The following is a 23,133-nucleotide window of genomic DNA, read 5'->3' on the forward strand; positions in this document are numbered from 1 at the left end:
AAAAGGTTATAGTGCAAACAATGTTCTCATTCTCAGCTGTTTGTGCCAAGTCCTCTTTCTCTAGAGTTCCCATCAAAGTCCCTCCCCTCCCGTGCATGATGTAGGTGGGCATGATGCGAGGGCAGAGAGAGGTAACCCCCGTGCAACATGAGCAGTCAGCCTCCTGGCTGAGGTTTATTTACTGCTTCCATGCTTTGCGGTTGGCTGCTGTCTTAGTATCACCATCTGTGCCATGGCTGCATAAGGAAGCAGGCGAGGGGGTTGCTGTTCCTTTCCACTTGAGTTCAATGGGAGTGTTGATGCTGCGTGTTTTGTAGGCATAATGTGCTGGCATACAGGGCGGGGCATTGGCTGAAGGAGCTTAGGATACAGGCTAAGTTTCACTCCTTTCCCAGCATGCCCATGGTGTCGCTCCCTTTTGGTACCTACGGTGGTGCAGCCAAGCAAATGCCTAGTTTGCACCAATGTGGTGCCAGCAGGACACTGTGCTAGCTTATTTATGCTAACACGGGGCTCAGTTGCTATTCTAAGTAGTGTGCAGTTTCTCCTTAGGCCTCGTGGGCATCCATTGATTTCATCTTTTAAAGGGAGTTATAGCTCTGGGTGGTTGCCACTGACAGGAAACTGTTAACAAGATAGCAAATTATGCCAGATTTTAGTGGGAAGTTTGCTACTCTGTGGATCAGAATTACTGTTCAGTACTTTGACAACAGAAAATTCATTTTTCCCTTCTGTTGCATTTTGTGTGATTGAAAACTGTAAAATTTTCTATTAGCAGCAAAGAGCTCCCAGGCGCTTTCACAATGTTCATGTTTTATTGCTGATCTGGAACATTTACTATTGGATGAATATTGCGGGGTGTCCCCTGGTGTGTGTGTACCACATACTGCCGCATAGAGACACATTCACGTAATTATACGGATGTTAGGAATTATGCTGGCATGTTCTGCCACTTTGACATCTAAGTGGCGTGCCTTGTTTCCATAATATATGCATACATAAACTATATATTGCTCCTTTAAAAAATCTTATTTTTTTTCTTACAGAAACATGCAAAAGGGCAGGATTTGTTTGACCAGATTGTATATCATTTGGATCTTGTAGAAACAGATTACTTTGGCCTACAGTTCATGGATATGTCCCAAGTGATGGTATGTATGCAATTTTCATATCATAGTAATTGTGGTGTCTAGAAGCAATAATTGGTGCCTTGACAAAGGATGAGTTTTTCATGTAATGTATGTGCTGGGCCACTGCTTTCTAAGAAAATCTGGAATCTGGCTTCAGACATGCAAGTATTTCGTGCTTGCATTGTCATGACAGCTAGGCTGACCAAATAAAGCATCTTTCTGAGATGTCTTTGGTTACTCTTGTGCAAAAAAAAAAATTGGGTTAGAAGTAATAGTATAGTATGGGGACGCTGTCTGTTTGGTCAAGTTCAAATTGTGCTGTCATCAAAGGTCTCACCAAACTGTTGGCAAAAGCAGTGTAATGTTTAGGATGGTTAATAGACTTGGTTGGAAATAGGGAGTTTGGGGCAAGAGATTCAAATAGGATTGCAAAGTAGGGGTTGGAGCAGATACACAAGTAGAGCATGTTGAGAATGAAAATGTCAAGAGTTACAACATATTAAGAAAGAGGTGATGGTCGTGGGAATGTATGTGTAAGGAGTGGAAACTTACAAGCTGATCACAGAATATGGATGGCACCCAGCTTGAATAGGGTTGATAAATGCAGAGGAGTGATCTAAAAGGGATTTGTTAGGAAATGGTAATCTTACCGTAACAGAACTGTTGTTCTTTGTGCAGCAACTGCACTGTCCTGCCTTCAGGGATAGCATCCTCTCCTATTTTCTTTTCTCCCACTACCATCCACTTTGATCAGAGAACCAGAGACCTTGCCTGGTCTTGGTAAGAAGCCCAAATCTATGCTCACTGTTGTCCTGCCCCTCCCCAAGTGGGGAGAGTTGGGATTTTGGTTTTAACCAGGGCTTTTTTTCTGGGGAAAGAGGTGGTGGAACTCAGTGGGTTGCCCTCAGAGAAAATGGTCACATGGCTGGTGGCCCCGCCCCCTGATCTCCAGACAGAGGGGAGTTGAGATTGCCCTCTGCGCCGCTTAGCGCCACGGAGGGCCATCTAAACTCCCCTCTGTCTGGAGATCAGGGGGCGGGGCCACCAGCCATGTGACCATTTTCAAGAGGTTCCGGAACTCCGTTCCCCCGCGTTCCCCCTGAAAAAAGCCCTGGTTTTAACATCAAGAGAAGCTCTGCAGGCTCTTGTATCTTGTCCACATCCCTCCTCCTTTTCTTCCAGCCTCTGAGCTGGCTGGCCCAGAGGCGGGGACTTATCCCTGTTGTCCCCAGTGACTACAGTTGCTTGCCAGTCCCTGCAGCTTCCAAGGTGCTAAGCACTTCTGAATGTCACAGCGGTGAGCTGATACTTCCGCCCTACACAGATACTTCCGCCCTACTCCTTCCCCTACACGGAGCAGGGGAGGGAGTAGACCTTTATACCTATTCACTATGGCAACTGCTGTGAGTAGGTTTTGGGCCCCTGGGTCCCTATTTGATTGAAGCATAACCATTATGGTATAACCTTAGGTTGGCTGTTGTTATGGCTTGTAAAACTGTTTTTAGAAGTTCTGTAAATGATCTGAACAAGAGCATGCTGTAAGACTCTTTGAGTCATATGATAATAATAACATGCTCTGAGAGGGCATTAAGTTGTCCTGAAGTGCGGTATATAAATTGAATGTTGTTGTTTTTATTGTTATTTGTAGTATCAATCCAAGCCCTGTTTGATTCTTATGTTTATGTGCAAGCAACATTCAGTTCCCAATCAATTTCATTGAGATCCCAATAAATAATTTAGGTCAACAAAATGAGAAAATAGCATTGATTCTGCTGTTGTTGTTTGTGTTTACAAATAAAGTTTGGGAATGGGATTAAAGTAAAAGCATGCATTTATTGCTGTTCATAATTCCAGAGGGGTGGCCATTTTAGTTCATTGCATCAAAACAGAAGCAAAGACCACTTCACCTTAAAGGTCAGAAGAATTGATTCCAGCAGAAGCTTTTTGTGAGTCGTAGCTTGCTTTTGTCCGAGGCATCTGATGAAGTGAGCTTTGACTGAGTGAGGAAGGTTTATGATGGAATAAATTTTATTAGTCTGTGATGTGCCACTGGGTTTCTATTTTATTTTATTGCTTTTAAGAAATTGATACTAGAAAAGAAACCTCAACGTGCTTTTCATGTTTCTCTACAGTTAAGGTGTGTATGTTATGTGCCAGTCAAGTCTCTTCTGACTTATGGCAACTCTATGAATTAATGACCTCCAGAAGGTTCAATCATTAACAGCCTTGCTCAGATCTTGCAAACTGAAGGTTGTGGCTTCCTTTATTGTGTATCATCTTATTTTGGGTTTTCCTCTTTTCCGACTGCCTTTCACTTTTCCTAGCATTATTAACTTTTCTAGCAAGTCTTGTCTTCTCATGATGTGATTAAAGTACGGTAGCCTCAGTTGAGTCATTTTAGTTTCTAGGGGAGAATGCAAGCTTGATTTGATCTAGAACCCACTTACTTGTCTTTGTAACCATCCTTAAATCTCTCCTCCAGTGCCACATTTCAAATGAATCATAGAATCATATAATAGAATCATAGAGTTTTCCTGTCAGCTTTCTTCATTTTCCCATATTCACATCCCTACATAGTAATGAGGAACACTGTAGATAAATTTTCTTGATCTTGTGTGTCTCCAGTGACAGTTCCTTATCTTTAAGGATTTTTTTCCTAGTACCTTCATGGCTGACTTTCCAAGTCTCAATGTCCTCCTGATTTCTCCCGTTTGGTTGATAATTGAGCCAAGGAATAGAAAATCTTTAATAAATTCAGTTTCTTCATTGTCGGCCTTAAAACTGTGTAATTCCTCAATATTTGTTACTATTGTCTTCTTGATATTCATCTGTAATCCTGCTTTAGCACTTTCTCCTTTACTCTTCATCAGCAGTCATTTCAAGTCTTCACTATTTTCAGCCAGTAATGTGGTATCATCTGCATATTTCAAATTGTTAATGTTCCTTCCACCATTTTTCACTCCACCTTCCTCTAAATCTAATCCAGATTTCCTTATATGTTCTGCATATAGGTTGAACAGATAGGGAGATAATGTACATCTTTGTCTGACATCTTTGCCAACTGAAAGCCATTCTGTTTCTTCATATTCTGTCCTAAGTAGCCGCTTGTCCAGAGTACAGGTTGGGCATCAAAACAATCAGATGTTGTAGTCCACTCATTTCTTTTAACACTTTTATAGCTTTACATGATCCACACAGGGCTTTTCTATGGAGGTTTTTGTTGTTGTTGTTGGTTCTGTCTTTTCCTGTATATTTTTGCAAGGAAAGGGGCTGCAGACTTTTAAAAATATATATATAATCTGTGACTTCAGATAATGTGATGTACCTTACAATGGTAGCTCAGTATAGTGATATGAAACTGATGATTTAAAAAAAATGTAAAAGCCCTGGTGGTCCAGAGGGTGGCCACTTCTGGTGCCAGAAAAAGCAACATAAATTGAAACGCATATAGCCACTGTTGCTCTGGGCTCCATCCCAACAGAGGTTGGTTTGCCATTCTAGTGTTGGCCTCTGCTTCCTGGCTCTGGGTCAGCCTGGGTGGGGCTCTCTGGTTTGGCCTAGGGCTGTGCCTAGTGGCAGAGCTGGATTGAGGGCAGACAGGGGGCATAGCCTGCTCCTGGCACCGCCAAAGAGGGGGTGCCGGGCATGGCTGTCAGCCACCCGGGAGGCTGAGCGCAGGGTTGGGAGACCCTTGCCAGCCCCGCCGATGGGGCGGCTGGCTTGCCATGCGTGCAGGACCTCCCAGCCCTGCGCTCAGCCACCCGCGCGGCAAGCCAGCTGCCCCAGCACACGCCCTCGCCACCTCCGCCACCTCTGCGGTGCACCGTGCGCTGGGGTGGGTGGCTTGCCGCACGGGCTACACAGGGCAGCGGGGCATGCGAACCGTGCAGCGGGCCTCCTAGCCCTGTGCTCAGCCAGCCGTGCAGCAAGCCGGCCGCCCCAGCGCACAGTGAGCTGTGGAGCTGGTGGTGGCGAGGGCGTGCGCTGGGGTGGCTGGCTTGCCGTGCAGGCAGCTGAGCATAGGGCTGGGAGGTTCTGTGTGCACGGCCAGCCAGCTGGCCGCCCCAGCGCATGCCCGCACTGCCGCCAGCTCCATGGCTCAGTGGGCGCTGGGGTGGCTGGCTTGCTGCGCGGGACGTCGTCACACAGTGCCAGGAGCACCTGAGCAAGGTTTGCACCGGGCGCCCGCACCCCTAGATCCGGCTCTCCTAGTGGAGGATCTTTCTTCCAGCAGCAGGAACCTTTCCTTGACATTACATGTTTACAGTGTCTTGCTCCTTCCGAGGGAGGAAAGTGATCACTTCTAGCAGAATGGATCTAAACGATCCAGCTGATAGCTTGGAACATGCAAATAAATTTAGTGTAAGGTATCTGAATCTTTTAGGGTTTTTTGTGTTTTTTTCTTACTTCAATGTATGATTTGAGGTCTAGAATAAACAAACTGATTACTAAATGCAGTTTTCCCCCTCCAGTGCGTGTCCAGAAATGTGGATTTTGTGTTTTGATTGAAATTATAGGATTTGCAGTACATGTCAACTGTTTATGTGCTGAAACCTAAATTTTGGTGATAATTCCAGAAAGAAATTTCGTCTTTCATTTTTCCCAGTGGTCTTTGGCTATAAAAAATTGCTAATCTGATCCAGCATATGTTAAACGTATTATGACATGAACTGGTTTTACTTTTTATGTCGCATGTCATCCGTTTCAGACAGTGTTAGCCTCTGGCAATAAACAGATGCATATATTTACAAGAAGTGGCAAAGTACATGGCCATGTACTGATGGCAAAATGGGGTTCTCTTCCAGCAAGAAGAAACATTTTGCATATCTGGGGAATCTTCCAACTATGAAGAAAAGTACTTTCCCAGTTTGTATTTCCAAAAGTAGCGAGAAAGAGGATTGTACTTCCATGCGGCCATGGAACCCAACCCCCCGCCCTCTGACCCACACATGCACACATACTGCACAGTGAACATTAGGCTCAAGGGAAGAACGTGGCCTACTGCCTCAGGGAGGGAAGGAAATGGGAGGCAGGAACGGGAATAATCATTTATGCATCCTCTGATTTTCACACCACATACCTCAAAGGCTCTTTTGTTTCCTGAATTGCTATAGTAACAAGCAAAGGCGTCCCCCCTTGCTGGCCCAGAAGAAACACGTGTTTCGCAGGGTAGCCTAACCTGTGTATGCCAAGGGCTAGATCCAGCCCAGAATAACAAGGGAGAATAAGCACTCTTAAAATGAAAAGAGTTTTTATTGACATCATATAAGCCAAATTAAACAACTGTTACAAGAAATGAGAGAGAGAAAGATTGCAAAGCAGCAAACCGAAACCTTTCCCTAACAGCTACCTGTCTATAAGGGATAACAAAAGGGGGGGAGCATACAACCCATCCCGTAGAGTCCTGACGTGAAGAGCAGATGAGTTGGGTGTAGAGCCAGAGACCAGCTCGTGTCTCCAAGGAACCTGGCCGAAAAAACTGCTGCAAAGTATTGAGGATTTGGGACAATGTTTATAATACAGATGTACATGATCTGGAATGTGCTGGTCATAAGGCAGGGCAATGATGAGTGAACAAAAGACAGGGAGTGGCAGATGACTGTCTCTGGGAGGATGATGGGTCTATGATAAGATGTATTGTCGAAGGCTTTCACAGCCGGAGAACGATGGTTGTTGTGGGTTTTCCGGGCTGTATTGCCGTGGTCTTGGCAAGACCACGGCAATACAGCCCGGAAAACCCACAACAACCATCGGTCTATGATAAGGCTGATCACCTGCTAGATCCTGTTCCGGATTAAGGCTATCAGAAAACCTAATTCTGGAGAATGAAGTGGAAAGGAAGCCAATATTATAAAAGGAAGGTTTTCTGGTTTGCATAAAAGTTAAAAATGCTTCCTGGAGGAGGTTTGAAGGAGCACAGCCCTAAGGCTGGGTGAATAACAAGATTAAGGAGAGGGCAGAGATCTTCCTGTAGAGTCACTACAATAAGGGGAGGAACTAGCTGGGGCCAGTCCGTTGTTCATAGCCTTAGAGACCTGAGTTAGTTATTAGGGTCAAATTATTCAGGGAGGAGGCTCCAGAGTCCTTGGGGAGAATGGCCGTTCAGATTAATCAGCCTGAGGTGGGCTGGGCGTGTCCTTGTCCTTGGCGTGGCTCGCTGCTGCATAACAAGCCACTGCTGTTACCTAACTTTAGCAGGATGCAGACTCCATTTTCTAGCCCTAAATCCATGTTAGAAGTGGGGTCCCCCAATATAGTGGTCCTCATGAGGTGAGTTCCACTTTGAACTAGAAGAATATGCCCTTGGCAACTTTAACGGCCCCAGTTTGCCCATCCCTGAGAGACCCCCTGTTCTCCAAGGAGCAGCTTTCAAGCAGTTCTGTGAACTGAAAAGGGAGAGGGGAGCAGCAAAGAAAGTTTTCTTCTATGGGTGGAAGTGCCTTCTGTCAATGGAAAATTTAGTCTGGATCCTGCCCATAATTAACGCTGATGATTGTGGAGACAGAAAATCAAAAATTAAGCAACAGCGCCTTCAAGGTTTCCAATTTTACAGCTTCAGGTGAGTAGCTGTGTTGGTCTGCAGTGAAACAGCAGGACTGAGTCACTGGACTCAAATCCTCCTGTTCCAATTTTATAATTCTTCTATAGAAAATTTTAATAGTGAGAAATCCCAGTTAAATTATATTAATTTTGAATTTAGGGTTCAGAATGAAGGCAGCAAAGGCCTACTTTTAAAAAATTATAAATAGCTGGTCATCACAGAAGGTCATATGGGAAATGATTTTAAGTACAAATGGGAAAGGATGATATAAAAGCATATCTCAGCAACTGTTGAGCATAAAACCTGGAGTTTTGATAATACAAAGCCCTCTGTATTAGGTTAAAATAAAGGCATTGCAAATTAGTTATCTATGGTACTTAACTCCATAATACAGAATTAATAAAATTTCTCCTGGCATTGTGTATAAATGTTGAAAAAGAATTATTGTCTACACTTGTTAAAAAATGGCAGTTTATCTTTTGATCCTTTAGTACTCTTTGAAGGAACAATATAGTTTTCAGGATTGGGGAAACCCTGGCTTTTATGTATGGACAGTGCTTAAGATTTTGCTAGCCAAAAATTGGCACTGCTCTTGCTTGCCATTAATACAGGATGTTCTTGCACATGCACGGGAACGAACAGAGGATTTTCAGTTGAGAGAAGAACAGATCTAAATTCTGTAAAATGGCACCTGAATATCAGCTTCATGAAATTTTCATGATTTAGAAAATCATATCTGTGATACATTTTCTTATGATCTTATAACACTTGATTAAACATTTTATATGGTGTGTAATTTATATGCATTTTTTCAGACATTGACTTTGAATTTTATTATATATATGATGTGTTGATATTATTATAAACTTAATAAAATTGTCTTTTTTTAATGGAGAAAAGATATCCATATCTTTGTTTCATTGTTTGTAAAAGGTTTACAGCAACATGCTATTTATACAGGCAAGAAGGCAAGATTTTTACTGTTAAACCATATTTAACCTAAGAGTTAAGAATTGATAGCACAGAGCAAGGCCCTTCCAGAATGCGTTTGTGCAAAGCTTGTAAGGGAGAAGAAGTTATGGCTGTTGCCATTTCTGAGTTGTTTTACCCCATTCAGCCATTTACAGGCTGATCTTTATGCCTGATGAGGATTAAATAAACGGGCTGAGGAAAATTGGTTCCTATAGCTAGTAAAAAGCTGTTTGTTGAATAAGAACTTCCAGTGACGGTGGCCCTGGGGGTAGATTGTGACGCAGCCAGCCATACGTGGAAGGCGTGAGGCACACAGATGGATTCCCAGACCTATCCCAGGTCTTGCTGTGCTAACATCTTCAGAGGAATACAGCTTAGATCCTGTCTGCCCTTTTGAAAATCTAAAGATGGTTTCTGCAGCACTGTAAGATATATCCCCCCCTCGTTTTTCAGTGAGTCGTCTCCCCTCCCCCACTCCAAGAGAGTGAGAATGGCTTCTTGCCTGTTTTGAGGCAAGTTTCTGTATTCATGTCTTGTAACAATGCCAGAAGCCTGGGGGTATGGATGCCTACAAATTAGCAGCAGTGATTTATCACTGAAGCTGATTCTACATGACATTCGGCAGGCACCAGCAGAACGGCTTCATAATGCTCGGTCTCATGCAAGCTGCCCAATTTGGAACAGTGGCTGTGCCTGTCTTTCTCCGGTCTTCCATGTGTGCTGGAATAACTCTCTGGAGGGAAAGCGTAGGGGAGGAATAGATGGGAGGCCTGCTCTTGCTAGGAGCCAGATCTGCTTGGTATAACTGTCTTGGGACTGTGTATTTTTCCCAAATCCAGTTGGTGGATCGTATATTAGAATACTCGATTGTATCAAAACATCTTTGCACACTGGAAAATTAAGCATGTCAAGAATAGACCTAGAGCTGAGTAGAATCTTGGTAGATTTTTGCACATAAAGTTGAATCCTCTTTTTGGTGACCCAAGCAACCCCAACTGGACAAGCCGCAGAGAAGCTACACAGCATCCGCTAAAAGAGCTTTGTGGTCCCCAGAGAACCCTAAAGAAATAGCCAATGCTGTGGAGCTTCCCTAGACATGATCTTTGAAGGCTTTCTTGTGGTTCCATAGCTCCAAGGCTGAGAAACTCTTCTCCCCCACCCCAAATCCTTGAAAACCTAGATTAAGTCATAGGAAAATGTACATTTTGGAAAAAAAAATTCTTTTTAACATTATATAATTTGGGAAGTTTTTTAAAAGCAAATACAGGTTTTGTTATGTTAAAGAACAACCATTGGCCATCACATCACAGAATGCCATGTTGTTTATGATGCAGATACAGTTAGGCCGGAAATGTTTGAATGTGTGCACATGGCATGGTTATGGGCTAACTGGCAGAGAACCTGTGGTTGGTGGCTGCTAATAGTTGTAGTCATCATCCCATTGGAAATTGCTCTTTGTTATGAAATGTATGAAAAGAATCTATTGCTCAAATGAGTGACTGAGAATCAGCCTGTATTATATTTCAGAAGTTAAGCAGGGTCGACTCTGATTAGTACTTGGATGGGAGACTACCAAAGAAATCTAGGTTTGTAATGCAGGGGAAAGTATGGCAAACCACTTCTGAACATCTCTGGCCTTGAAAACGATGGGATCTCCATAAGTCAACTGTGACTTAACGGCAAAAAGAAAAAGAAAAAACATTTGGGGTATATGATTTTCTTCCACAAAGAGAAAGAACAGTGTCTCAAAGTCCCACTGTGACAGAAGATGGCTTGGTTCAGACATCGTGTGAAACCATGGTTTATTTAGCTGTGGTTAGTATGATTCTCTGCACATGGGACTTTTCACTAACTATGGTTAATTAAATCTTTATGATATGGTGACCCACACGTTCAAATTTATTTGGTACACTGACTCATCTAGAGCCAGCCCAAATTTTCTGGCACCCTGGACAAAGTGTGACTTTGGTGCCCATCTAGTCCAGCATTCCATTTTCTGTAGTGGCCTATCAGATGGTTTTAAGAAACGAACAAACTTCACCTCCTACTATGAACCCCCAGGCAAGTGGCATTCAGAAGTACACAGCCTTTGCATAAGAGGGCTACACTCCAGCTTTTGACCGCCCTCCTCTTCTCCATTACTCCTTCTAGCCCTCTTTAAGATTCTTAGAAACTCATTCTAGTAATAATCAGGACACATTTTTCTTGATTCTTTATTAATCAACATGCATATACAGTGAAGAAGAAAAAAACAATTAATGTGTAACATGGAAGATTCCTTGCCTCAAATTAAGCACCAAAATTGATTCCTATAGGAGCCACTTCACAAATGATGATTTTCCTACAGAAATATAATTCTACACAGAAAAAAATTTTTCCCTCTGGAGTTATTAGTTGCCGACTAGTTGCCGGATGGCTCTCCACCCCCATTATTGTTGCAAAGGGAGGTGAAAATATGAAAGATTGGCAAAGAGGATATTAACTACAGGTCGTCTTAATGATGATGTTGTCTGATGTAGATATATTGGCATCGTGGCTTGTTCCCTAGGCTACAGAGACATCTAGCTAGAAAAGCTTAAAACTGAAACCTCCCTTGTCAGTAGCTTCCTTGACTTCGTCCTCGGTGGTGGCCAAGTATTCCCTCGTAGCCCGTCTGGCAACAAGATTTGTCTTGGTACTTCATCATAGAAAGAAACTGCTGTGCATTAAGAGTACAGTCAAAATTGGTGTGTGGCTATAAGAGTTATGGAGACTTCCCCCAATTCAAATAGAATTTTGGGTTTTTAAAAGGAAAAACTTTTTAAAAGGCCATTTCTTCCACAGAAAATTTGTTTTCCGATATCAACTTATGCTATGTGCTTTGGGGGGGAAAGTCTTTGATTTGGTATTTGTGGATTTTGCTGCCATTGGATCCAAATCTTTTACTTGCTCCCTGTGAGTGAGTCTTTTTATGGATTGTGCTGGATAATTTCAGATTGCTCACCTCCCAGTGAAAGGGAAACGTAGAGAAGTGTTTATCGATCAGATGTGTGGGTGTGTGTTTTCTTACTGCCAGAACTGAAGCACAATCGAGAAAGATGCATTTTCTGAGGTGGCTATATTATTCTATTTTATCTTTGCAGTGGCCTTAATTGAAAGGGCAAGTGATTTTCTGAACTATGGGAAACAGTTCTCCTTTGGTTACAGTGAAAACATTAATAACATACCTATTATAACCATGAGTTGCAATTCTAGTAAATGTGGTGATAGTAGGTAAGTTTACGCTTATGGAGAAGTACGTGGCAGGCTATTAAACACTTGATGCTTTTTAAAAAGAAACACTGCCAAAGTCTTAAAATGACTGCCGCTGTCAGAGGTGCCATCCTTGGGGCAGAAATCTTAGGGGCCTATCCCCAAACACAGACTATAGTACTGGCCGTTTTGAGGAGAGCGTTCAGCATGCCGGGCGCTATCCTCTTTCCTAGGTTGCCTGCCAGCTACCATGTAGAGCTTCTGAGCTGCTCCTTGCGTTGGGCACTCCTCTTTGGAGATGCAACAACAGCAGGGACTCTGTGGCGCGCTCTCTCTCTACCATTTCCCCCATCTACTGGGTATCAAACTCTCCCTGCCTAGCAAAAATGTACTGTTTTAAATGTAGGTTCACCTGTGAGTGAGCAATTCACACCTATTCCTTTAATTGAAGCACACACACACACCCCACACACACGATCCCTTGATGGCAGCTCCAATATTGGGGGAGGGGGAATCCAGGTACTCTGACTAGGCCTCTCGCCCACCAGCCTTGTCTAGTAATTCCTAAGGGGGGGGCAATTTAAGAATGAGGGAAAGGAAAGGTTTGGGAAAATCCGCTTGTTCTCTGCCTTTTTAATGGCAGAGAAGGAAGGAGTTGAAGAGGGCATGCTCTTCTTGCAAAAGAAAACCAATGTTGTTTTAAATGTGCACAAGGAAGAAAGTGAGGTGTATTTTAAGACTTACTGTGGTGTCAGGTGCTCCCCCCCTCTTTCAGAAGTAAGAACCTAGGGTGTGCTGATGTGCATTTCTGTGTCAAATAAATAGATTTTTGCAGAGGCCTGTTGGTAAGCGAGATGAGCTCTGAGTCCATTCGGCGACTGCCACTCCTGTTCCCAGGCTGATGCTTGGGTTGAGGATGTGTGTGCGCAGAGGGCAGGGAGTACCCCAGGATTTGCAGCGCTGGGAGCAAAGGGCAGGTATTTGGAGCCTGCTGCTTCCCCCCCCCCTTGCCCTTTCCGAGCTGGCTGGCTTCTTGGCAGCCCACCTGAGGAGGTCAAACCTTTAGGGCTGGAGAGCAAAGCCCAGTGCTATCAGTAACCTATCAGTTACCTTGGTGGGGTGTGGGTGTGAAGATAAAGACACTAATAATGCTCCAAAATCAAACCCTTTTCTTTGGATTTCTATCTATCTATCTATCTATCTATCTATCTATCTATCTATCTATCTATCTATCTATCTATCTATCTATCTATCTATCTATCTATCTATCTATCTATCTATCTATCTATCTATCTATCTATCTATCTATCTATCATCTTTGTTTGTTTGTTTGTTTGTTTGTTTGTTTGTTTGTTTGTTATAGTCTGCTTTTCTCACTGAGACTCGAGGTGGATTACACAGTGTGAGATTAGTACAATCAGTGGCAAGGACAAGGGCAGGCATTTCCATACAGTGTTAAGAAGATTTCTATAAACAATGTCATAGGGTAAATGAATACAAGTTTACAAAGAGATAGCATTAGCAAGGATCCGATATGGGGGTGGAGAATTGATGAAACAGAACATAATCAATTCTAGGACTGACATTAAACAACATGAAGCACAGGTAGTATATAGCAGTACATATTTAAAGCAACAGATAATATGTAAGGCAACATAATGGTGAAGTCTGTGGTTCCCAACTCATTAGTGAAACATCTGAGACCCCCTCCCTACAATACTGCCCCCCTATCTGAGAAAAAAGCCTTTTTGAATCATTCAGTTTTGCATCGTTTGCAGAAAGCAGAGTGGAGGCTCTCCTGACCTCCTCGGGCAGGCCATTCCATAGGGTAGGGGCCACCACAAAGAAAGCCAGTGTACGGGCTGCTGTTGATTTTGCCCATGTGCAGGCTGGCACCTGCAAGAGACCCTGTTCAGATGAGCAAAGCTGCTGTGGAGGGACATAGGGAGGGAGGTGGTCCCATAGGTATGCTGGGCCAAGGCCGTGAAGAGCTTTGTATGTAATAATACCTTGAACTGAGCAAGGTAACTGATAGGTAGCCAATGGAGTGATTGTAGGATGGGAGTGATGCTCCTGCTCCTGCTCGCTCCTGCTAACAGTCGAGCTGCAGCATTTTGCACTAATTGGAGGCTCCTAGTTAACTTAGATGGGAGACCTAATGTATAATGCATTACCATAGTCAAGTTTTGATGTTACCATAGCATGGATCCAGGTGGTCAGGTCGGCTGTGTTGAGATAAAAAGCCATCTTCCAGTCTAGACTAAGATTGTAGTAAGCATTTTTTGCAGCTGCCTTAACTTGTTTTTCTAGTAGTAGCGCGGGATCCGGTATAACTCCCAGGCTCTTAACTGAGTCTTCAAGGGTCAAACGAACTCCATCGAAAGTGGGGAGTACAATGTCTTTCAAGATCTCTGACTTCCCAACAAGCATCTCTTCAGTCTTGTCTGTGTTCAATTTTAATTTGTTATTTTTCAGCCATTTCATACCTTGAGCACACCAGGGGATCCTCCTTCCCAAATGCTATTGTGAGAATAACCTTTAATTTTGTGTATTTTGCCACCAATAAGAAAATGGTTAGTTTAACACCTCAGTAAATGGAGAAACAATTCTGTAAATATTGGCATCCATTGCCTGTTGCACGCTGAAGACTATTTTGATACCAGCAGATAATGCAACAGGTGCTCTGTGTAACCATAGGGCATTAAAAAAACAAACAAACCTAGATTTACCCCCTGGGATTTAAAGTCACAATTATCCTGTCTTCCTCATAAAATGTGGGCTATGCAGAAAGTGGGGGGCTCTGTCATTTCGTAAACTGAATTAAGCCTTGAAGCTTGTGCGGTGTGTGTCTGTCGTACATGGAGGATGTTGCCTTTACCTATTGTTTCTCTTGGCTTCTTTTCCTTCTGCCATTTTCTTTGCTGGTGTTGCTACTTAAGAGTAGTTTTATTCTTTTCAGGATATTTTTGGCTAAATGGATCAAGTTTATAAGCCTTGAAGATTGGGAGTGGTGGGCTGAACACTTTTTAAACCAACAAAATGGAGGATAGCATCACTTGCATACAAAAGCGCTTGCTCAGTTTTCTCCGTAGCATTTTTAAGCAACATAGTGAAAAACAGAAAGTCAGGATGGTGGGGCTCCTGCCAGAGCTGGCTGGGTGGAAGATCCCTTGGGATCTTGTTGTTGTTGTTATTTCATTGGATTTCTATTCCGCCCTCCCTGCAGGTGGGCTCAGTTGGAGTTTTCCTGGGCCGTAAGCATAATAAAGTACTAATGGTACCTTCCTCAGGTATCAGCCAGAAGAGGAAATATGGCAGTCTTCTCAGAACAAATAGCAAATGTTTAAGGTTTGGATCAAGGGGGCAAAGCATTAGGGCTGAGCCGTCTCTTTCCCATCATTTCAGAGTGCCTACAAAACTGCTGTGCTTAGGTTTTGCTTCAACTGCTACAGCTTTCACTAAATTCTCTTTAAAAACAGAGGCTTTCTCCTGGAGGCTGATAAATGTCTTGGACCCAGCATATCTTTTAGAAGTCTGCTGTCTCCGTGGGATAGTACAAGAACAACTTGTAGTTGGGCTTTTCTACTGTCATCCGCCAGCTGTGGAGCTTGTTCTGAAAAGAACCCCGGTGTTGATTATCTGCTGGTGCAGACATTCTTCTGCTGATGTAAGATGCTTCTCCCCTGGCAGAAAAGCCTCAAGCTCCTTGGGCTATGGGGAAATGCAGCTCTTAAGAGAACAGATCCATGGGATCCAGCTCAGTAAAATTATATTAGAACCTCTGTTTCATTGTCTTGGATGATTTCCTTTTATCGATTAAATTATTAGGCTCCCCGGTATGTTGTATTACATCTTTCTGAAGAATGGAATATAATCACAAAAGCAATTGATTTCCTTTACATTTTTTAAACTGACATATTCCAGTGAAATGAAGACTATGGCGTTAGTGCAAATGCTTATTGAATCAAGAGCCTTCTGTTGCATAGAGATGTCTTCTGTTCCGCTTGTTTCAGTTTAAGCTAGAGTAAAAGAACAGTAAAGTCCTGCCATTTTTTCTAAACCAGGGTTTTCTTTTCCTAGCACTGGCTGGACCATTCGAAACCCATCAAGAAGCAAATAAAAAGTAAGTATATTGAGTGTGATACTTGATTCTTTTTCTGGGACTTTGGTCAAGTCTTATTCAGGTATAGGGATTTAAAACGCATTTAAAGAGCACTAGCTGTCTAGTTAGCTCTCTTGTATTAATTTCTTGGCAACAGGTACCCCTCATAACCTAATAGGTGAAATGATCTGCCAAGACACTTTTCAAAAGTCTCCACAAGGTTTGTAAAGCTTTATTGAAAGAGTCTAGTATCATGATCTTATGATGGACATTGTCAGGAATAAAGCACCACAAAAGCATAGACACATATATCATTCCCAGGCTAGTATCCCGCCCGCCCCCACTCCCTTTTCTGCTGGTTTCTATCTGCACAAGGGAGGATAAAGCCTCCGAGGTCACATAGACTCCTTTCCCAGCACTAGGAACCATCTGGTGAAAACAGGCAGTTCATGGGAGAAGCTGCAAGACATCATCATAACACTGGAACTTCCACACCCCACCCCACCCCGCCCCCTGCTACGTGGTATGGCAGATGCTAGCATCCTGAGAATATGTTTGTTAGGTAAAGTAAACAAGTAAAAATATCTTTTTATTGAAATATAAATATTTACATTTTTTAACATTAACTTAAAATATGTATGTTAGTTAGTTAGTTAGACAGACAGACAGACTTCTACCCACCCTCCCTGCAAGTGGGCTCAGGGCAGGTTACAACGATAAAACATAATAAATTACATTAAAACCACTAAAACCACTATACCATCTATTGATTCTGCGTAAACAATTAAAGGGAAGCAATTGCCTATGCAATGGGAAGGTGGCGTGATATAGCCTGAATGCATCAGATTTCAGAATGAGCAAGGTTGGCCCTGATCAGTACTTGGATGGGAGACCACGAAGGAAGACTCGGGTTGCTCTGCAGAGGAAGGCAATGGCAAACCACATCTGCTCCTCACTTGCCCTGAAAACCCCTTGATGGGTAGAGTTCCCTTGTGTCTGGCTTTCACCTGGACAGTCTAGTGTTTTTTGGAATGTCTAGGGGGGAAATGCACTTTTAAAAAACTAGACATATACATGTCTGGTATTTTTGTGTTCAGGCCCTTGATGGAGAGCAGAGCAGGCCTCCCCCCTCTGCTTCCCGCACAGCCAACCAATCAGCTGCTGCTGCTGCTGCTGCTGGAGAAAGGGTGGGCCCTCGGGCTCACACTCCACCTCCCCATGCTCAGCAGCCAGTCCCCTCTCTAAACCCTGCCTTCCCCAAGTTCCCCAGGATCTACCTCAAAATCTCCAGGAATTTCCTAACCTGGAGTTGGCATCCCTACCACCAGTCCCTCAAGAGTCAAGTGGGTGCCCGCTCAGGCAAGGGGGCCACCGCAGCAGCCACCCCAGGTGACAATGCTGCAGCTGGAAGCCTCTCCTGGCCACACCTTCCCTCAGGCCCTCCCTAGCCACCTTGATGGGTGCCCAGCCTGTACCACTGCTCTTACCCTTGCTGCCACTGTCAGCCCCACTGCCGATTGCAGCCTCCTCGGAGCCAGCTGCATTCATGCCCCCCAACACAGTTCAAGGTGCTGCTACACCTGAGCACCTGGTAGTGCTACGTGATGGAGGCGCCTGTGCTGCAGTCGCCACCCCTGCAGAAGAGGCACCTGGATAGTCCCATCTGCTCCTCCTCAGGGCTCCCGCTGAGGCAAGCAAGAGCACAGCGCAGGCAAGGAGCCTCCCCGGCAGAGGAAGAGCGGGCAGCCACGGGTCCAGACGGCTAGCCCATTTCCCTTCTCTGCCACTCCCACCCTCTTAATAGGAGCAGCCTGCCACTGCGAACAGCCTCCAAGTGGTCAGCCTCCAAGTGGCTCTGGAAGACAGCAGCAGTGAGTTGCCTTTCTGAAAGCACACAATGGAGCCCCACCACAGCCTCCTCTTGGCAGCCAGCACCCCCCACCTGGCCACCCTACCACTCTAGCAGCTGGCCAACCTGTGTGGCCACTCAGCAGTGCTGCTCAGGGGCCTGGAGGGCTGGCTGCTGGAGCTCACCCACCATGCTCACCACCTGTGTGGCTGCCTCCTGCCGTGTGTGCCATGTGCTGCTCCCAGAAGACAGGTGAGCTTCACAGCACCCCCCCCCAAACTCTAGGAATTTCCCAGCCTGGAGTTGGCAACCCTATAGGTAGCTGAGGGGACAGATGATGTAACTTTTGGAAGTGACGTCATTGCACCAAGCCCAGGAGTGCATGTGCGAAAAGATGTAACAGGGATGTAACAGGGAGTTCAGTATTCCACATACCATCTTGCAACACTACTGTTGATGTTGTTGTAAGTAGGTTGCAACTTGACAGCACACACATCTGTATATAATTACCTGAGCACGTTAAACAACTTACCCAAACTAAGCAGGGCATAAGACAAAGGAGCCCCTTCTAAGAAGCAGTTAACAGTGAGTCCAGACACCGACACTGACATGTTTTCAAAATCATCTTTAACAATTCCTGGCTGTCCCACTTGATAGGGGTTGCATTCTTGGCTAACTAGCCATCGGTACATCTAATTCTCAATGTGACAAAATCTGAGGATACTTAAATCCAGAGATTTAAGCTATGAACAGAAGAGAGATTTTTCTACAAACCTGCGAAAAATTGGAAATCTAAAAGAAAAAGTATACTGGGAAGGGGCAGTTAACCCCCCCCCTCAATAATATAAGTAGTACCTGTAGTTTTAAGAAATACAAGCCCTCTGTGGCTGTTGCTAGGCAACTACAACACTATTACCAGTTAAAGCTTGGGTTTCTAGTAAAAGACAGGGGGGGAGGGTCCAGGGCCCTTTCCAGGGCCGTTTTGGCCTTTGAGTGAGGACTTGTTGGGGCCAACAGCAGCGACCACTTTATACCACACAACGTGCATGACTCACCCAGGACTAGGTACTCACTTCTGTTCAACAGCAACCAGTGCGATGTTGGGTAAGGACTTGGCTGCAAGTCTTTACCCACCCATTCCAGGAGACAAAGCATTCAGACTAGGGTCTAAGAGATCCAGGTTCAAATCCCCACTCTGCCATGGAGCTGACTGGTGACTTTAGGTCAGTCCCATATTCTTAAGCTAACCTAACTCACAGGTTGTTGTGAGAATGTAATAGAAGAGAGGAGAATGGCATAACCTACTTTGGGTCCTCATTGTGTAGAAAGATTGGGTATAAATGAAATAAATATGTATCAAAATAGCCAAAAATGGCCGGCAGAGGCAGTGTTGCTGCAGTGGGGGAGAAGCAGCTGCCCCCTGTTCCTTCTGCTGAGGCACTGCAGGTGGACAGACTGGCCAGTGAGTGGGCGAGCAAAGGGGGCTAGGTTCCCCCGTACGAGTCTCCCGCTTGTTGCCTCATAACTTCAATCCACTGATGAGGTTATTGATACTCAGATACCATCTTAAAAAAATATAAATAGTGTTAGTATATTTTCGGTACTTTTAATCATAAGAAAGAATATCAAAATGAGTGATTTCTCATACTCTACTGATTCCCAGCCCATCTTTGAATTGTCCTTAACTGTACATTGTTACCGTTCTCCGATGCTTCTCACACCTGGGCCCCAAGACATGTTATATCTTTTGATATAAATTAACTGATTTCTAAAGTATTAGAGGTCGTTATTATTTTATAGCTCCTTTGTTCTTTGTCCCTCTCCAGTGTTGTGCTCTTCTGGTTTTCTTGAGCTCCCGTTTTTCATATCCCAGTATTTAGCTGAAAGACCAAGTCAACCCTGATTCTGGCCTTTGAAAATGATCATTAAGATTATTGTGGGTGGCAGAGCCTTTTAATCATTTCCCTGATGCTACCTACTTCAGTGCTTTTCTTCGAAGGCCCTGATTCAGGCCAGAAATATGCTGTGCTGGAACACAAAATCCATCATGCCTGATGAGTGCAACGCGTGCCGTAGCATTGTTGAAAGCTAAACAGGTGTGAACGTCCCCTTCATGGTAAGCCAACAAGATTCCTGGGCATGGGCCCTACTCATTTCCAAGGAAGTGCAGGATAGAAGCATTACAAATAAACATTTAAAATTAATTCATTTGAAACCTCTAACTCTAGGTCAGAGCTGGACTGTCTTCAGTTTTGTTTATACTTATTTTCTTGTCTTGCTTGTGCTTATTTTCATGCCAGTCGTGTTTATACTTGTTTATACTCATGGTTCCCCAGTCTGTACATATAGAGCATAACAAGAGTATATGTTTAAAATCGCCTCATATTTCACATTATGAATTAAGCAACTCTGAGAGTATTCAGTTTCTAATGCTGTATTTCTAGTAACAAAAATACTGAAGTAGATGGCAGTGGTTTAATTTTTAGACTGTCCTTACTCTCCTGAATTTAGGGCTAATACATACTTGCCTTCATTGTTCCCCTGCCTCCATTTTATTCCTGTGTGAGAGAGGTTAGGCTGAAGAATATCTGACTCGGACAGTGCAATCCTAAGGAGAATTACTCCAGTCTAAGCCCACTGATTTCATGAAGAGGCTGGATGAATACTTGTCAGAGATGCTTTAGGCTGATCCTGCACTGGGCAGGGGGTTGGACTAGAAGGACTGTATGGCCCCTTCCAACTCTACGATTCTATGGAGTAACTCTGTTTAAGATTGCACTGAAAGTCACCTAGTGAAGCTTCGTGACTGACTGGGAATCTGACCCTGTCAGTTTCCAGTTTCTCTTGATAAAAATGGGGCCCCCCCACCCACCATTTAATAGCTGAACATGACAGACATACAATTTAAAAGAGCTTGCTGCCTTCGCTTCCTCAGGCTCTGTTGCTCCTGCTGCCACTCAGTGGGAACAAAATGGTAGGGGAGGGGGCAGTGTCACACTAACGCTGTGTCACTTTTTTCATAAACCTGGCAGTGATGTCACCGCATTGACATGGTGATCTAGAATTCACCCCCAAGCTCTATGGGTTTTAAAACTGTGGTGTTCGGGGTCGCACCAATGCAGTGACGGATTCACACTGGAATTGGCCTGTTTGTTGTGACTCTGCCCCACTCTCTAGGGCTGCCGTTGCATCTCGTTTGACCCTCCATTTCCCATTTCTCAGTCTGTGGCCTGCTCTGCTCTCTTTCTCCCACAGCATCGCCTCCTTTCTTCTCCTCCTCTGCTACATCAGCGCTGTTCGAACCAGACTATCATCTATTTCACAAAATCCCTTATGATACTATAACGTATATTTTAATCTTGTTTGTTGTGTGGTTTCCATTTCTTTGTGTAGTTGGACCACCGTATGTGTTACAGTTCCGAATCAAATACTATTCATCAGAACCAAACAACCTCCATGAGGAATTCACAAGGTAGGAAGGAATTGTGACTTGCAGCACTTAAAATCTGTTACGAGAGTGGGAGATAAATTTTGGGTTTGTGCTTTTTGTGTAGTAGTTCAACAATCAGGGTTCCGTGCAGCTTTTGCTTTAACTCATATATTTGGAACCATCTGTATGCTACATCCCCAGAGTCTTGCTTGAAGCAGTTTACAAGTAAAAATCAATACATGGCCGTTGAATGGTTGTGGCCTGGTTTGCATTGCATTGTTACATTGTTTGCATTGCTATCCAGCTTTATCACCTGTCATTGGGGCTTTACGTATTCTGCTGTTTAAAACTGGGCTGAATTTAGCAAAATATGACAAGATTTCATTGTGTAAATGAATGTATCTTCAGTGCATTTAATGCATTCCCCCTTAACTTTGGTAAAAAGATCCAGAGCCAGTTATAAGAGAGAATGTTCTCTCTCCCTCTCTTCTCAAGATTATATTTCTCAGCTCCCACCGTAACTTCATTTAAGGGGTGTGTCTTCTCAGAGTTGGAACATATGAAGCTGTCTTATATAGAACTCGACCATGTGGTTGATCCAGCCCAGGGCTATCCAGTATGACTGGCAGCAGCTCTCAAAAGATCTTCGGTCAGAGGTTAACGGTGACGCTGGCATATGCCTTAACTAAGGTGGAGGAGGGGGGAATTCAGTGGCCATAGTTGAACCACCATGGTTTACATGGTGACATCTTGACGGTGGTGAAGCAGATAGAAGCCGGGCAATGCAATGTGCTTCAAGGATCAGGCATTAACAAAGCTGAATACAAGCAAATCACAGGAAGAGTATAGAAGTCTGATTAGCAGCTCTTGGAGGAGCAGGCAGTTTATAAATGATTTTCTCCCATGACTTTTTTGTCTCTAAAGAGAAGCTTCCAACTTCCAAAACATCATCAGGGTGCCTTAGCATTAACTTCAATACTTGGGTCTTCGAAACATTCCCCGCAAGCTCCTTAACAGCTGTCAAGATGCTTCTATTGTAAATCATTTTTGGTTCTTTGGATTTTATTGATGGCCTAGGAAGCAGGTGGGGAACTATCACACTTAAAACTATGGGAGGATTTCTTTAGATGATCTCCCTTCCCCTGCAGACCTTTAGCTTCTTCCTCATGTTGTTCAAGGGGTCCCTTGTCTCCCAGGAGCAGCATTTGGGGTGGCATTTTGAGATATAGTGGGGAAGGTAAGAAGAAGGTCATGCTCCATTGGCAGACACCCCTTCTACCAATGGAAATTTCTAGTGGATCCAAGCCTCTGTAGAAGTTATTCAATAATGAGTGTCACCGATGTCAGACTGAAGTCATGCCTTAACGGAGATGGAGAATGAGGTTTACGTACTTTGAACATTTTTCATTCCTCCTTCGTCTTACTTGGCAAATGAAAGTGTATGGCTGTTGTTCCCTAGTAGCCATGAGAACATGGAGCAAGGAGAGAAGACAGAAGGAAGAGAGGGAATGGCGCAACACTAAGTGTGTAGTCCTGGTGCACTTAGAAATAAGCAGATCTTGGTTCCAAGTATGCATGTTCCGTTTGGGGCTGTAAATATGAGGGTATTGTTCAATGTCTTCAGATGAAAGTAATAGATGGAATGACATCCTTCCTTCTGGCACTCAAAGTTGGCACTCAATAATTACTCCTTACATATGCCTTCTCAACCAGTTTTGACCTTGTCTTACAGTATATTTCCCTGCCTTAATTATGAAGGTGGAGTGCATTTTTGCTCATTGTTTCTGGACAGTGGAACAGCTAGTTCCTTCCAGCTGCAGGGAGGCCAACTCTCAAACCCCCATATCCTTACAGAACTGAGGAATGCTGGGCTACACT

At 43.9% G+C, this 23,133-nt stretch overlaps 1 protein-coding gene across 2 annotated transcripts in view; it reads left to right on the forward strand.

Moving 5' to 3' along the window:
• The window catches only part of EPB41L4B (erythrocyte membrane protein band 4.1 like 4B), a 193,043-nt gene that overhangs the window by 37,918 nt on the left and 131,992 nt on the right, over positions 1–23,133 (forward strand). For both annotated transcript variants that reach the window (XM_054991038.1, XM_054991039.1), the window contains exons 2-4: positions 1,047–1,151; positions 15,955–15,997; positions 21,219–21,297. In XM_054991038.1, coding sequence (XP_054847013.1) covers positions 1,047–1,151; positions 15,955–15,997; positions 21,219–21,297 — 227 coding nt within the window. The remainder of the gene's footprint in view (positions 1–1,046; positions 1,152–15,954; positions 15,998–21,218; positions 21,298–23,133) is intronic.

The sequence above is a fragment of the Eublepharis macularius genome, chromosome 11 (assembly GCF_028583425.1).
Source record: "Eublepharis macularius isolate TG4126 chromosome 11, MPM_Emac_v1.0, whole genome shotgun sequence".
Classification (NCBI taxonomy): domain Eukaryota; kingdom Metazoa; phylum Chordata; class Lepidosauria; order Squamata; family Eublepharidae; genus Eublepharis; species Eublepharis macularius.